The sequence below is a fragment of the Choloepus didactylus genome, chromosome 1 (genome assembly GCF_015220235.1).
Source record: "Choloepus didactylus isolate mChoDid1 chromosome 1, mChoDid1.pri, whole genome shotgun sequence".
Lineage (NCBI taxonomy): Eukaryota > Metazoa > Chordata > Mammalia > Pilosa > Megalonychidae > Choloepus > Choloepus didactylus.
This window is the reverse complement of record NC_051307.1, coordinates 220,424,359-220,441,247: the sequence shown is the minus strand read 5'-3', so window position 1 is coordinate 220,441,247 and position 16,889 is coordinate 220,424,359. Positions and strand designations below refer to the sequence as shown.

The 16,889-nt window shown below is 40.3% G+C and overlaps 1 protein-coding gene across 2 annotated transcripts in view; it reads left to right on the top strand.

Moving 5' to 3' along the window:
- Positions 1-16,889, top strand: part of LRIG1 (leucine rich repeats and immunoglobulin like domains 1) — a 123,663-nt gene that overhangs the window by 26,048 nt on the left and 80,726 nt on the right. For both annotated transcript variants that reach the window (XM_037799929.1, XM_037799927.1), the window contains exon 2: positions 11,435-11,506. In XM_037799929.1, coding sequence (XP_037655857.1) covers positions 11,435-11,506 — 72 coding nt within the window. The remainder of the gene's footprint in view (positions 1-11,434; positions 11,507-16,889) is intronic.

Here is a 16,889-nt window from a genome sequence, read left to right as displayed (position 1 = left end):
TGCTGAGAAGGGAAGATGCTCAGTGCATCGAATGCCTCATCTCTCTCTAGAGCACAGAAAGGATGTGGGGTATCTCGAAGAACATGTGGTGGTGCTTTTATGCTTCTCCTGCCTGTAACTGGGACTCCAAAAGGAGTCACTGATTCCTGATAGAGCTTTTAATCCCCTTTGCTGGTGATTTACTTTAAAAATAGACTCATATCTTGAAGATACCAGTATTCATTATTTGGTTAAAGGATAGTTTAGCAAGTGGAATTTATCTGCTAGGATCACTTCTTATGACCCTTCCTTTGGGAGTAAATGACCTGGAACTGCAAACTGTCAAGAGGCAAGGAGGTGTGTGTGGGGAGAGGTGGAGGGGACGCTTGAATGCAAGGTGCCACTTGGCCTCATTGAATGTAGGTGGACCATGTGGAAGAGGGGAGGTCTCTTTTTTTGGAGCTTCTGTGAATGATAAGCAACAAAAAAGAAACAAAGTGCTTTGTGGCTCTATTATTTTCACAGCCTGTTTTCCATTTGACATAGTAAAAACCTATGTAATGTGTTCAAGGATGGAGGTCACACACATCAGCTGATTATTTGTGTTTGTAATTTCAGTAAAAGGGAGTATCTATAATTTTAATAGCAGAGAGCAGTCTGTATAAAATAATGCATGTTGAAATACTTTATGGTTGTTTAATCTTGACCGTGTATCTTCTCAGCCATTTCAGCAACCTGAACCAGAGAAATCATCACTGCCTCAGTGCCTCTAAAGCGGGGAAAACAATGTACAGTCTTTTAATGTTTCATGACATTGTAGTATTGTTGAAAGAAAAACTTTGTCTTTTGGCTTTAGCTAAGCATTTCATGACACACATAAACTTTAAAAAGCCCAGTGGAAAAATTGACAGAACAAGATCCCAAGTCGATAAGCTAGCTAATAAAGTCAGCGACTTAACTATGTTAGCCAAGAGGCAGACCATTTGAAACTGTGTTTTCTTTAGAATATTTAGCTGGAGATATTTGGGTGCCTCTCTTTAATATAGCAGATGCATTTTTGAAAAGTTGAGGGTAAATCCATTTTTTGAATTAGGCTGACTTAACACCAGGGATCTGTTCTCTTTAGTTACCTTCATCTTTAAGTTTTGAGGTAGCAGGTAGCCAAAAGGGGAATAAACATAGAAGATAGTGTTGAAAGAACCTTGCACTTAATCCATTTGTAATGCAGAGTAATCTGGTAAATGCAAGTGAACTTGAAATTTCATGTTACCTTTGTAGGTTTTGGATGCTTGGACTTTGCAGAGGTACAGAGAGATGCCACAGAAACATTAATGAATAGCAGGTGTCATTTCAGTTGCAAGCTGTATATCTGTTCCAATGGAAGCTGATATTGGACTCCAAAGCATACTCCTAAGAATTTATAGGAAGAATTTTCCTTATGAGTAGCTCTAGCCTGGGACAGTAGTTAATCCCACTATGTCATTTGTTCCTTAAAATTTTTTTGTGGGTGGAGGGAGGAGAGAGATCCTGATAATACCAAGGTCGGTAACCTGTTGTTTGTATAGAGTATTTGTTTCAAAAAATGTGCTTTTCCCTCTTCCTCCTTTTCAAGGGGGACAAACAGGCATCTTATTACATGTGCTCCTTTGTGACCCAGAAGTACATTTGCCAGAAATTGTCTTTCTAAATATTTTCTTTATAAAACAAAATGAAAACAAAAAATTGGTCATTTAAAAAAAATTTTAATGTACATTTTTATTTCATTTTTATTTTTTGGAGTACATTTCTGTAACACAATGTTCTTGTACCAGTGCTTTCATTTATAGGATTTTGTTAGAGGTGAATTATCAGAAATGAGGGTAAAAAAGCCACAAAATGTCTTGGTCCTCTCTTGGTTCTAGGAAACTACCAGTCAAGAAAGTACAGAATGGTATATAATGAGTCAGATGGAGGAAAGGGGTTTTTTGAGTGTTTGTTTTAAATATTTTAATCTGTGTGTGTTACACTCAGAGGAAGTAATATGTTACTGGAGGTTTCATTTCTGAAGAATCAACAGTGACTGGAATAGAATTTCCTTATCCTTTTATCCCAGTGAAATACTTGGGTTATAACTTCTGCTAGAAAGACAGGCTTGGAATTCAGCCACCCTGTTCATTTTGACCAGGAGTGCTCATTGTGGGACTGTGTGAAAGTACTTATTTTCCTCTTTGATAGCAGTGTGCCTTTCAGGGACCTTAGGTGTGGGCATGTAGTATTGAAACTACCCAACGTTAAGTGGCGAATCATTTCAGTGTGTTGGAGAAGGAACTTGACCACAGCATCACTTATGTATGGTGGTTGTGTTAAAGTTTAGTAATTGAATTCTATTGTGTGACACATTCTGTCAAAGAAGTGTTCACCAGATGTCACTAGTTCGCATTTTTTTTTTGCGTAGGTACGCCCAAAGTTAATGAATTTTAAAGTGGTATAAGGCTCTTACCACTGCCACTACCGTGTATTTTGCATTGACAGTTCCACAGGAAGCTAATATCCTGAAAATGGATGTTTGCAGGGGAAGAGAAGTAAAGGTGGAGGTGTTGGGAAAATGAACAGTAATCCATAAGCAGAGGAGCACAGGTGAACTTGACTAGCTTTATAAAGCATGCAGTGAATCTAGGACTCCAGATTTATCCACTAGATATTTTGTCCTTTTCTCAGATCATCCATTCTTCACTTCCTGTTCCTTTTGCCCAACTTGTTTTAACTACCACAGAAGCAAAAGGCTTTGTTTCCTGCTTCAATAGATCATGGTTTGCATGGTTTTCATTTAGAAGCTCCTGGTGCACTTTTAATTGGGAGAACCTTGAGCCTTTGAGTGCATCGCCACAGATCAGCACACAACCTTGCCTGCTCTGTGCCCCAAGGCATGATGGGCCAGCGCTCTGCTCTCACAGGCCTGGTGGTTACCTCGGGGCACAAGGGTCACTATGGAGAAGAGACTGGGGATGTGGGGGGTGCCTGCTCTGTTGGACAGAATGGCCTAGCTTCCAGAAGGGAAAGATTAAGCTGGGTTACTGGATGGTGCCCAGCCAGGGTGAAGGGGTTCTTTGTGGAGGTGATGAGTTTGGAAAGTCCTGTGCAGCTTAAGGATTCTCTGAAAGGAGATAAAGTGATAAAGATGGTGGTAGAGAATGGGCACTTCTCAGAAGTGATCAGACGTCTGACCCTTCTTCCTTCCTCCCCATTTCCAAACCTCTGCAAAGCCACCAGCAAAACCGAGTGGTAGCCGGTGGCCACCTCTTCCCTGCAGGGGTGGTTGTGGGTGACATTCCCTTTGTGGCAGGTTTGCAGAAAGATCTATTCCCTGCTCTAATTCATTTTGTTTATAAAGTAACTATGAACTGAAGAGCTGGTGCAGCTGGAGTGCCTCTCCTTAATTAAATTATTTAATTATTCTTTGGGGGTTAATGAAGCCCGAACCATATTAAATGAGGGAAATTTATGTGCTTCTTCCCAAACCCAAGACATCTTAAATAGAAAACCATATCACACTCAATTACTCTGTATCTCTTTGGCCAAACTAAGATTTTGTTAGGAAAAAACAGATCCTAGAACCTCCTGTTTTAAATGATACAGAACACAAATGCTGACTGCCCTGAGTAGCAGTGAGAAAACATTTCAGGCTTCTTAACCATTTTGGTTAAAACTTTAAGTAGATGGAAAAAGTGTTATTCTGTTCCTGTGGAAATCACCTTTAATGGCACTGCAGATTAATGTTTTTGAGGGACCTGGCACTAGGACTTTTTTAAAGTTTATGTAACCCTTGGCTTAACTGCCTGGGAGTTTGTAGGTCTGACAACGTGGGTGACTCTTCTCAGTTTTGCCCTTGAACTGTTCCTTTCGAAGAGGTCCTGACTTCTTGACCAGCTATTCCTTGCCATCCATGCCTCATTGCCATTTCTGGCCTTATTTCCAGGTACTCCTCCTCACAAACCATGCTCCTCTTCTATTCTTCTTCCAGGAGGAGCAAAGGTCTTGCATTTTCTGAGTAACCTTTCTCATCACAAATGATCTTCCTGCTCAGAACGCAATCTGGACTCGGTGTTGCCTATACCAGTGGTGGCAAACTCGGCTGCCTCCCAGGGCCAGGCGGGTTCTGCAGATAGGTGGAGAAGTCCTGAGGGAGAAGCTAGGAGCGGTGGGGCCAGTGGTCCACTGGAGTGCTTTCAAAGCATTCATGCAATGCTGAAATCTTTGAATTGTTTTGTGGGGTTGGGGTGGGGCCGACAACTTCAGGTTTCTCCAAACACTGTCCAGTCAAAATCAACTAGCAAAAAAAAGTCCCTGCAGCCCAGTTTTGGCCCCAGAGCCACCAATTTGCAATTCCCAATCTACCTGAGTTTACTTGAGGCTCACCATGTAACAGCCTTCAGCTATAATTATTTGGTCAAGGATCTTATCTTACCAGGAGGTTGTAAACTTCTTAAGGTCATGGGCTGGGTCTTACCCTAATTTGTTTCTCCCACAGAACTTATCAGAGTGCTAGATACGTTGTAGACAAACACTCCATAAATATTATTTGGCATTTGTTGGGTGCTAAGCCCAGAGCCACAATGGAAAAAGACATAGACCTGTACTGCAGATTAACCTCAGGTTGGGAGTGAGGTGTGTGAAATATTCAAGTAGAGAAGCACGTGTAAGTCCTTACAGGGTCATAGGTGGGCATGACTGACTTCTCACAGGTATTAGAATTCTCCTAGGTGCTAAGAGCCCCAAATTGATTTCTATACTGGATTTTAAGGAGTAAAAACAAAACCCCAGTTTAGGAAAATGTGACTCCTTAGCTTAAGAAAGGCGCCAGCAATGAAAATGAAACCTTAATACCAATTCAATTAGCAGATGTAGCAATATTCAATTTATTTGAATAACTAGGGTTTATAATTTCATGATACTGGAGAAAGAGTAGTACATCATGCACTAACATTTTCTCCTCTTTTATTTGTATTCATATAACAAAGGTGACTATATTTAGATCTTACATGCAACATTTTAACCAAACATCTCTGAACTGGTAACTACAAAGACAATCTTACCTCAAATATTGATACTCCGACTGAAGGAAAAAAAAAAAAAAAAAGAGGCGCTAGCACTGATTCTGCTAGTGGGAATTCTTGAGCAAGGATCCGAGAGGGATGATTCTAGCTTAATATGCAATTTTTATTATTTGGAATATAAGCCTTTAATGCATATTATCAGGCTGTTCATGTGTGGGTTTTGGTTAATGAGGAAAAAACATTGCAATAGAAAAAAGATAAGGAAGTGTGATGTTCTAGGATTTTAAAAAACTCTTGTTATTCGCATAAAACCTTACAAGTGGGTCTGGGGAACGTAATGTGATGATTTTATTGGAACTTGATGTGTACTAAATGTAATGCCTCAGAAGGTAAAAATGCAGCAGAAACTGTCTTTAAAATTTAAGGGATTAAATGACCTTAACAAATTGTATGTTCTTCCTCACTCACACCTCTTGAAATCTTTGAAGGACCAGTCGCTTTTTTTTCCAGTTAGTCTTAAGCAAGTGATTGCTTTTTTAGTGAGTGACAAACAGTACAATTTCCGAGGTTGAGAGAGAGATGTACAGCTGGAGCCCCAGTTACCCTAGAAACAGGAGGGTCCCAGGCTAGTCCTCAGTCTCCCAGTGGGGTTCAGAAGTTGTGTCAATGGATTGCGTAACACTGTTCTTGCTGGCTGTATCATTCAATTTAGCAAACATCTGAAAGCCTAAAATATGCAAAATTCTGTGATGAGGAGTCCAGACAGGGCTGAGTAATGGGAGATGGGCTAGCCTGGAAACCAAACTGAATGTGAAAACCTCTCTCCAGTGAATGCTTGTCACAGATTTAGGACCAATTTCTTCTGCTATGAATTATTATTCATATTGATGTTTTACAATATAACCTTGCATTGCGCACTGTTCACAGAGTCACAGAGGTTTTGCTTGTACAGTCAGTGGCCTATGAGCAATGCTTGCTTTTGGGGGTGAAGTGTTAATTATGTTGTCTAATGATGTTGGGGTTATTTCCTCACCACAGCTCGCTCAAAAGTAAACGGAACTTTTTATCTCTCAACTTCCAAGGAGTTAATGAATTACTGTTTGCCAGCTTTGCATGGCATTTGCCGAGTTTGTAATATGTGGTTCTGGTTGTAATCCAGGAAGATGCTGGTCAGATTATGTAAATACTGATTAAGCCTTTAGAATTAGACTGTTTTCCTTGTGCGCTGGAATGGTTAGGAACTTTGTGGGCTTGAAGGACTTGGGCTAATATCAATGTCCAATCCCCATTCATATATTTTTCTTAAATACAGCTTGTGATTTATTGGGAAACTCAGGTTTATTTTATTTTATTTTTAATTAAATTCAGTTTTATTGAAATACATTCACATATGATAAGTCATCCATGGTGTGCAATCAGCTGTTCACAGTACCATCATATAGTTATGCATTCATCACCCCAATCCGTTTTTGAATCTTTTCCTTACACCAGAAAGAATCAGAATAAGAATAAAAAATAAAAGTAAAAAAAGAACACCCAAACATTCCACCCTATTTCATTTAGTTTTTGTTCTCATTTTTCTACTCATCCATCCTACACTAGATAAAGGGAGTATGACCCACAGGGTTTTCATAATCACACTGTCACCCCTTGTAATCTATATTGTTATGCAATCATCTTCAGGAGTCCAGACTACTGGGCTGGAGTTTGATAGTTTCAGGTATTTACTTCTAGCTATTCCAGTACATTAAAACCTAAGAGGTGTTATCTATATAGTGCATAAGAATGTCCACCAGAGTGACCTCTCGACTCCATTTGAAATCTCTCAGCCACTGAAACTTTATTTAGTTTCATTTTGCATCCCCCTTTTGGTCAAGAAGATATTCTCAATCCCACAATACCAGGTCCAGATTCATCCCCAGGAGTCATCTCCTGCATTGCCAGGGAGATTTACACCCCTAGGAGTCCAGTGCCACGTAGTAGGGAGGGCAGTGAGATCACCTGCTGAGGTGGCTTAGCTAGGGAGAGAGAGGGCCACGTCTGAGCAACAAAGCGGTACTCAGGGGGAGACTCTTAGGCACAATTATTTGCAAGTTTAGCCTCTCCTTTGCAGTAACGAGCTTCATAAGTGCAAGTCCCATGATAGAGGGCTGGGCCTATCAAACCACCAGTCCTCAATATTTGTGACAACATCAGCATCAGTCCAGGTGAGGAAGTCCAATGCTTCCGCATTTCCCCCCAGCTCTTCAGGGGGAGCCCTGCAAACATATTTTTATTCTCTGCCCAGATTACTTTGGGATGTGTCACTATTTCACTCTAACGTATACTAACCTACCATATCTCACTTGCTATTCAAAGTTCCATGTAATTGTAGTGTTTGAACAAACTGTAGAGTTATCTTGTTTAGAAAATGTAGGTCCTGCACCAAATAGACATCTCTTCCCTTGGTCTCTCTATTTTTTTTTAAATTCAAGTTTTCTTCTGTAGGTGCCATTTCACCTGAAATAGTTGTTGATTACTCCATGATGTAGACGTGGTGCAGAAGTTCCTGCAGTGTTGGAAAGTCCTTTCTCTGCATTGTCCAGTATAGTGGGCACTAGCTACAGGTAGCTTTTGAGAACTTGCATTGTGGATAGTGTGACTGGGGAAGGGAGTTTGTAATTTTATTTAATTTTAAGTAATTGAAATGCAAATTAAATAGCCTCATGACTAGTGGATAACGTATTTACTGGACTGCTCAGGTTTAGATAGTGATGGGGATTTCTCAGCTGTTTAAAAACTAGGTGCTTCTATTTCTATGGGGTCACTGTAGGAGGTCTTAGAAAAAAATACTGACTGCTGTTGTCGTGCACTAAATTGTTCGCTTTTCAGACACGCCTGGATAAAACTTGAGCTGTTCTCTGTAGAGGTGCCTGTTGTATGTTCTGCATACTGTGAGCTGCGTGGTTATCTCTCCGCAGATTAAATGGAAGAATATCTGTGGCAGGGCTTGATTGTTCAAAGATCTGCGTACGCTTTGTGCAAGAATAGGGAAAATTTGTGTTATGACCATGGCTGACAAAATGTTTAATGAAAGCTGCAATTGCCAGTAACTAAATTCCCCGAGGTTTCTTTCCTCTCCTTTTTGCTACTGAAAGAGGCAGAAATGCTTTTGACAGCATCTGCCCTGATGACAGATAAATTGTTTTGACAGGAGAATCTGAAACCTTCAACTGAAGAGAAATTCAGATGTTGGGCCTGGTAAGGGGTAATCATGTTTGTAGAAGTGAGCGAGTTGCTTTAGATTTGTGTGCATGTCAACTGCCACATGAAGGAAAGGCCTCATTAAGTCTTTTTCACTGATTAACCCTTTGATTGTTCTTGGGATCTCAGATGAGAATTCCTGCCCTTCTCTATGAAGCTCTTGGGCTGAATCTCTCAATGTGTTTCTTCAGTTGTTGAGAAGTGAGTGTTGTCGGTAAGCATAGCAGTCAAAGGATTTAAAAAAGATTAGTTAAAAAAGTATACTGGGAGTTTGTCTGCCTGAAATGAGCAAACAAGAAAGCATCTCTGAGGATTTTATTTCAGATTATTTTAATCAGGGAGAATTCAGTAAATATTGTCTCCATCTCCTGATAAAGCAACTGAGGCAGCAGCTTGTCCCAGGCTACAGGACGAGTTGTTTCTAAGACTTTAAAGTTACTGTAGCTCTGTGTCCAGAAGTAGAAACTCTTCCAAGGGTCCTGAGCTTTATTCAGCTGCTTTCTGCTCTGTGTGGCTACTAATTAATCGGGGGGGGGGGGGGGGGGGGGGGAGGGGGTGTTACCCTTTATAGCCAGTCTGCTGACACTCATTTGTTGATAATTGCTTTTCTAGTTAGTTAAAAATAAAAAAACCACTGCATTCAGGCTGACCCAGTGATAGCTTAAATTTCTATGTAAAAGTATCTTCATCTTTGCTGGTTGTTAGACTCTCGGTATTAACTCCTGATACTGCTGGGCTTCTTGGTAATACTAATTTATGGAGTACCTTTTTTCAGGTAGACTTATCTAAGAGGCAGAATTTGTACACATTTTTGAAGAAAATGTTTCATGCTCTTTAAGGGTAAGGGTGACCAAGGGTGTTGTGATTTAAAATGATTTTATTTTAATAGCGAGTTGCTGAGGAATATGGACACTTGTGGGGGTGGGAAGTGAGGGATGTGATTTCATTCCAGATAGTTCTGCGAACTGGACTCCATTGAGCCCAGCTCCAACCCTGGCCACATGTGTAGGCCAGAAACAAGTGATTCACTTTGAACCTTAATAGCCTCAAGAGTCAGTGGCCTCCATCAGAGGTTGAACACTGGTGGCCCTCATGCCAAATGTGGCCTGCAGATATGTTTTGTTTGGTTCATTTCGAGTTACTTTTTTTTTTTAAAGAACTGAAAATATTTTCTGTAACAATCCAGATTTTGAGCTTCTTTTGAAAAATGGGAAGATTGGTCTAGACTGGCCCTTGTTTCTGGAGACAGGAGCAAATGCTCCTTTATGCGGACAGGCACCATTACATGGCTTCATTCCACACCTGCAGGGTCACCATGTACACAATTTGCTTGATCTTCTAGGTTCTGGCCTTTGTGGATTCCAACAGTCTCCAACTCCCATCACCTATGATGATGTAAAAGTTAGTCATTGTAAACTCACAGTATCTTTACACACAGAAGCAATATTTTCACTACCACCCCTCTCCCTTTTATGTGTGGTAAACCAGAGGAAGAAAATTTTAGTCTATTCTATCTTTTTAATGCACAGAGAAATGCTCTCAGTTTGTGGATTTTCTTTCCAAAGTCAAACCTGTTGATTTCTGTGAACTCAATAAAAACTGCCAAGCACAGGCAAGTTCACACTAGACTTCAATCTGTGGTTTAAAAAATTACTACCTCCAATCTTTATAGTAATATAATCTCTGGACAAATTGCTTTTAATTCAGGCTATGCCACGAACACAGATGTACTATTAGTTTCAAGTGTAGTTTGACATCTATTTAGATGAATGTCTTTGAGTTCATGGTGAAATGGCTATCAGCTCTAGATTAGTATTGATTTAAATGTGTCTGGAGTAAGTTTAAAAGACAGTTGCCACTTAAATGACACTGCTCCTTTTAAACCCGTGATCCAGTAGTATTGTTAATTGACAGTAATGTACAATGGAATTCATAGGTGAGATGAAAAATGTCAGCCTCATTGGTGTATACAGGACTGGGTGTGCTTTGGTGGTAGGCCGCAAGGTGTGGTGCAAAACAAGTTAGGGCCCATTTGCATCAAATCTTTGTAGATTCTATTCCTGAAAGATTTAAGCTGGTTTGGGTTAACGGTGTGACCAGAGAAGCTCAGCTGTCTAGGCATTGTACAGCTGGCTCCTTATCTACTCTAAGGGTCTAGCTGGGTTAGGAAGAGAAAAGAAATGTAATTCTGAATAAATGAGATAGATAGGATCATCTTGAGAAGACTGCTTCCGTGGGAAGCTTTTTCTGCCTTTGGCTGGTTAACACTATCATGACTTTCTAGTGCCTGTGTTTCCTCTCCTGGGGGTGATTATCACTTCCAATACTATTCACTGATGGCGAGACTACCGTGTTCATAAGTAGACTTATGATTGGGGATCTTATAGTGTACACTTTCTAAATACTGCCTTGAACATTGCATATCGGAGCAATTTTTAGCCTTAGGTTATTGTTTAGGTCAGGAATTCTCAACCCCTGTCACTATTGACATTTAGAGCTGGATAATTCTTTGTCATGGGGGGCTGTGCTGTACATTATAGGATGTTTAGAGCATACGTGGCCTCTACCCACCAGATGCCATTAGCACCTTCCACATTCTCTTCCCCTTCCCCCCAGTCGTGACAACCAAAAATGTCTCTAGACATCTCTAAATGTCCTCTGGGAGGCAAAATCATCCCTCAGTGAGAGCTAATAGTTAAGACAGTGAAGAGTCACACCTCCCCCCACCTCTTCTCTCTTTTCCTTTACTGCTGCTTAATGTTGATTGATGCTTTAGTAAAACACTAATTTTCAAAAATACCATTAGGAATAAATAGCCTTGGACTTGATATGGTACAAAGCTTTTGGATCAGAACACTCTAATGGGTACTGGCTCATCTTAGGATTTCTTTAAAAGTTGCTAAGTAGTGAAATGGTATTGACTGAAATCCGTTTGGGTTTAGCTAACCATAGGTGATTTGGGATTTTCACAGTGCTACTTTCAGTGACTTATTTTTTTGATGCAAATGAGGAGGGGACATATCTGTAAATTTCTGTGTCAATGTTAACTTAAAATAATGCACGATACAGGGGCAATTATGAGGAAGAGGGCCTGGTTTGTTAGGGAGGCAGAAGATTCCTGAATCTTGGGTATAATGCCAAATGTTGATTCAAATTTTTTTTTTTCCTCTCTCTACCAGAAACCTGAGTTACAACAAACTTGCTGAGATTGACCCTACTGCTTTTGAGGACTTGCCAAATCTACAGGAAGTGTGAGTGCCTCCCCTACACCTCTGGGGTAGGGGGTGGGGGTGGGAGATGATGGAGAGGTCTTTAGAAAAATCCTCTCATACTGCAGCAGTGCTCACTCCTCTAGATCAGCAGTCTAGACTTCGTTGGAAAGGACATTTGCATATGGACAGTCAGAGACAAATTGTACTACTTAGTTCTCTGCTGCATACCCCTCCCCACTACGCCTAGGCAGTCACAGTTAAGAACTGGTTTTCATCCACTCAGTATGGAATCACTCAAAATTACAGATACGTAGTGGTTGAAGGGGAGAGTCCACTCCCTTGTGAAAAGACTTGTGGGACTAACTGGGTTACCACACCTGGGCTGGTACTTCCCCCCAGGTCCCAGGGAGGTAAAGCAGCCTTCTCAGCAGTGGCATATGACACCGGCCCTCCCTTCTGTTTCCCAGGAAACAAAAGTGTGGAAGAAGGGACAATAGAGACTTACCTTCTACCCTCCACCTCCAGACAGATCTAGGCTTACTGCCTTTGGAAGCTCAGGCTTGCTGCCTCTTGAAGTGCCCTTTAAATATGCTTTTGACATTAATGTTATGCTTATCAGGAGTTTTAGCTCCCTGAGGACCTTTCTGAAACTTCCAGATAAGTCATCATATACCCACTGCAGAACAATTGGAAACTACATAAATAAATAAAGACCAGTTAAAATCACTAGTATTATTGCCCAAACATAACCATTGTGAACTCTTAGTGAAAAATATATACCTGTACACACATAATTTCTTTTAGAAATAGTTTTATTCACACACCATGCAATCTATCCAAAGTGTGCAATTAGTGGCTCTTGGTATAATCAGAGTTGTGCATTCATCATCACAAACAATTTGAGAACATTCTCATTGCTCCTAAAAGAAAACTCCCATGTCCCCTATACCCCCCTATTGTTGACACTTATAATTGTATTATGTTTTTCATCAATTGTAAGGTACAATTTGTTACAATTGATGAAAAAATATCACAATATTACTGTTAACTATAGTTCATAGTGTGCATTAGTTGTGTTTTTTCCCATATAACACCCTGTTAACACCTTGTAATAGTGATGTACATTTGTTGTAGTTCATGGAAGAACATTCTGATATTTGTACTATTAACTATAGTCACATCAACAGCAGGGTTCACTATGTTATACATCCAGTGTTTTATCCTCTAACTTTCCTTCCAGAGACACACATGACCCCAAACTTCCCCTTTTGACCATACTCACACGCATAATCGCACTCACAATAATGTGCTACATCGCCTGTATCCATTTCCAAATATTTACAATCAACATAATTAGAAATTCTGCTTAACTGAAGCATCAGCTCTCTATTCTCTACCCTCATTCTATCTCCTGATTACCTATAGTCTAGATTTTAACTCCATGAGTTTGCTCATTATAATTAGTTCATATCAGTGAGATCATACAATATTTGTCTTATTGTGTCTGGCTTACTTCACTCAACATAATGTCCTCAAGGTTCACTCATGTTGTAGGCATCAGGACTTCATTCCTTCTTAAAGCTGAATGATATTCCATTGTATGCATATACCACATTTTGCTTGTCCATTCATCAGTTGGTGGACACTTGGGTTGTTTCCATCTTTCGGCAGTTGTGAATAATGCTGCTGTGAACATCAGTGGGCAAATGTCTGTTCGCATCTCTGCTTTCAGGTCTTCTGAGTATCTACCTAGTAGCAGGATTGCCAGATCATACGGCAGTTCTGTACTTAGCTTCCGGAGGAGCTGCCAAATTGTCTTCCACAGTAGCTGTACCATTTTGCATTTCCACTGGCAGTGAATAAGTATTCCTATTCCTCTACATCCTTGCCAATACTTGTGGTTTTCTGCTTTTGTTTTTTTTTTTTTTGTTTTTTTTTTTTTTGATAGTGGTCAGTCTAGTAGGTATGAAATGATACCTCACTGTGGTTGTGATTTGCATTTCCCTAACTAGTGATGTTGAGCATCTTTTCATGTGCTTTTTAGCCATGTGTATTTTCTCTTTAGAAAAATGTCTATTCAAGTCTTTTACTCATTTTTTAATTGGATCTTTTTATTGTTGAGTTGTAGATTTCTTTGGGATATGCTGGCTATAATCCTTTTTCGGATATGTGGTTTCCAAATATTTTCTCCCATTGAGTAGGCTGCTGCCTTTTCACTTTCTTGACGAAGTCCTTTGAAGTGCAAAAGTATATAATTTTGAGGAGGTCCATTTATCTGTTTTTTCTTTTATTGCTCGTGCTTTGGGTGTATACCCACAATTTTAGGATCAAACTGTAATTTGTGGTTTTATAGTTTCCTTTCCCCTTTATCTTTACATTTTTGAACATTTTCTCATGTCAATTTAAAATTTTTGAAAATTCTGTTGTGATTTTACACATGGAAATTGTATAATTCATTCATCCTGTGCCTCTATTGTTAGAGTTTTTAATTAGAAGTAACTAGATAAGTTCTTTGCACTGCTTTTGTTTTAAGTACCTGTTTATTATTCTTTGAGTCCATTGTTGATTATTTATCAAAAAAATTAATTTCTTAATTTGATCCAAATTGCAAAATACTTGCATTCCGTACCCCCATCTCCAGATTATTGATCTGGCTTTTATTTACTTGTCTATTTTATAAAAAAGGTTTAAACTTCCAACGTTAACAAAAAACATCAGAGATGGAAGTGGCCTTGGAAATCCTTTTCTACAGCCCTTGTTTTCCCAGAGAGTCAGCAGGCCAGTGCAGGGGAAAGGAGGTCTGAAGTGGGTCACCCGAATTAACAAAACTGGCTCAGGAAGGAGCTGGTCGGGTTGCTGATCCAGTGCTTTCTCTTTCTTCAGGCTGTTGTCAGTGCTGTGGTTAGAATGTTCAACTTCTTTTATGGTAAGACTCAAAGCTTAGGGGTTTCTTTTAAATTGTACAAAACTAAACTTAAGCTATGTCTTCTGGCATCACTCAAGCTTTTATTTAACATTTATTTGAGTGCCTACCACATGCCAGACTCTGTTGTAGGTGCTGGGGTGGGGAGACCGCTGTGAACAAGACAGACAGGGCTGGGGCTAGGGGGAGGCAGTTGAGGCAATCAACTCTGGAGCAGAATTGAAGTAGGCCCTAGATCTTGGCAGTCGAGATAAAGGATATTTTAAAGCAGTATTAAAAAAATCAAAATGAATGCAAAAAAACAAGTAAGATAAGCAAAATATTAAAAGTTTAAATAAAGGCCGGATCGTTATAACTGACTTTTCCTTTTGCCTCAGGTTCCATTGTGGCTTGGCATGACACTGGTGCTGATCCTGTCTTTATTTAAGATATTCCTAGTTTACTCATCCCGTTTTGCATTAATTTTCATTTTTAAAATATTGTGTTAAAATATTCTTGGTTGTTGAATATTTTGGCAGCCCCCTAAATTTTGCACCCCTCCACCCAGTTCCAGCCCTGCAGACAAAAATTCTCCTCTCATAGAATTTATATTAGATGAAGGAAGACAAAGTCAGAACAAGGACTGGGGTTAAGTATTATAGGGGAACTAGAACAGGGTAATGAGAGTTTCTTTTCTTTTTTTTTTTCCTTTTGTAATGATAACTGAGCCCGGGTGGTCAGGAAGGTGATGACTGAGCAGGTGGGAATGATGTGGATGAAGAGGATACAAGGATGAACGCATGGGAGATGGGGTGCATGCCAGGGCCCCAGCTTTTTGGGGCCCAGTAGTACATGGTAGGTTCTGTTTTCCATCATCATTGAACCCCTGTCTTGGAGGCATAGGAGGTGCTCTGGTGAGCATTTTCAGTTTTGTTCTCTCTGGCTCCCTTTGTGCCACTTGGTCCTTCCCCATACAGGCTTTCAGCTTTGATTTGATTTGCCCCCATTGACCTCCAGCCTTTAGTCTCCTTTACTTGCTGCTTCTTGGAGTTTGGGTCCCATCCACATCTAGAACTGAAAGCTGCTGGTATCTGCTTATCCTTGGTGATGTTGGTTATGAGTCTTAACAGTTTTTTTTTTTTCCCTCTGATAACAACAGCCATGATAATTATAGCAGCTCTGTGCTAACCCTTTTGCAAATATTACCTCATTTAGTCCTAATAGCAACTCAATGATAAAAATAATTACCAGTCTCACTTTTACAGAGTATGAAACTGAAGCTGGGAGAGGTTACATAAACTTACGTGGTATCACATATAGTACAGGTAGAGCTGAGAGCTGAACTCAGATCTGTTTGATTCTAAAACCTGTGCGTTTTCTAGAACTCGGTGGATTTCACCCCGAGGCTGCACTACCCTTAAATTCATTCATCCCTCAATATTAACCCCCAACATTCAACTGAAGATAAAAAAAGAGAGAGAGAGAAAATGCAGTTTATCTCCCTGCATCATTATTTCTACACCAGGCATCTCTTTCTAGGTACGGAGTATTACACCTTATTCCAAACCTACACCATCCTTCAAGTCTAGCTTCCTCCCCCCTCATAACAGGGCTTTCCTCCTTCCTCTGAACTTCTGTTGCATTTATAAGCAGAATCGCATACCTACCCCCATGCTGTGCTCTTTCTCTTTTTCTGCCTGCACTCATGAAGATTGTACTGTATTCATTATTATCCAGACAGTTGAAGGAACTGAGTCCTGTGGGTTTGGCTGACACTGCACAGCTAGTAAGTGGTAGACTGGGTCTGAACCCCTCAGTCTAATTTCTGGTCCCCTGTTCCCCATAGCAACACTACCTTCTGAGTGTAGCAGTTGTAAAAGGCAGAGTTTACATTTTACAGATGCACTATGGTATCATGGGAGAAACACACATTTTGGTAACTGACAGACCTGGATCTGAGTTCTGGTTCTGCCCCTTGTCTCTGGACAAGTTACTTGGGCCCTCACTGCTTCTGTTTCCTCTTCTGTAACATGGACTTGATCACACTTTATTGGTATTATGATTATTAACCGGGGATGTTGTATTTATTTGCTGAGGGCCTGGTGCATGGGAAAGGATCACTGAATGTTATTTCCCTTCTCTGCTACTTTCAGTACTGCACAGCCTGCTGAGCTGGGTGCATTGTTGGAAACCATTTCTTAGGTGTGATAGGTTGAAACTCTTACCATGGTGACTGTTTCTAGTCCCTGATCTCATACCCTGTCTTGTGGGATAGATGAGACAAATTCACTGATGCCTAGAGTAGTGGGACTTCTCACTGATAAAGATCTGGGTCTTTCCCTTAGAGAATTCTGTCATGGGGGCAGAAGGAGGCTTTCAGGAGTGAGGGGTGGAGAGCTGGAGAAAGATATAGAAGAGAAGGAAAAAATCATGGTTGACACACAATTGCTTCTAAATGAACTGGACTTGAATATTTCCCAGGAGCTGTCAGTTCTCTTAATCCTGCAGAGCTGTCAGCGT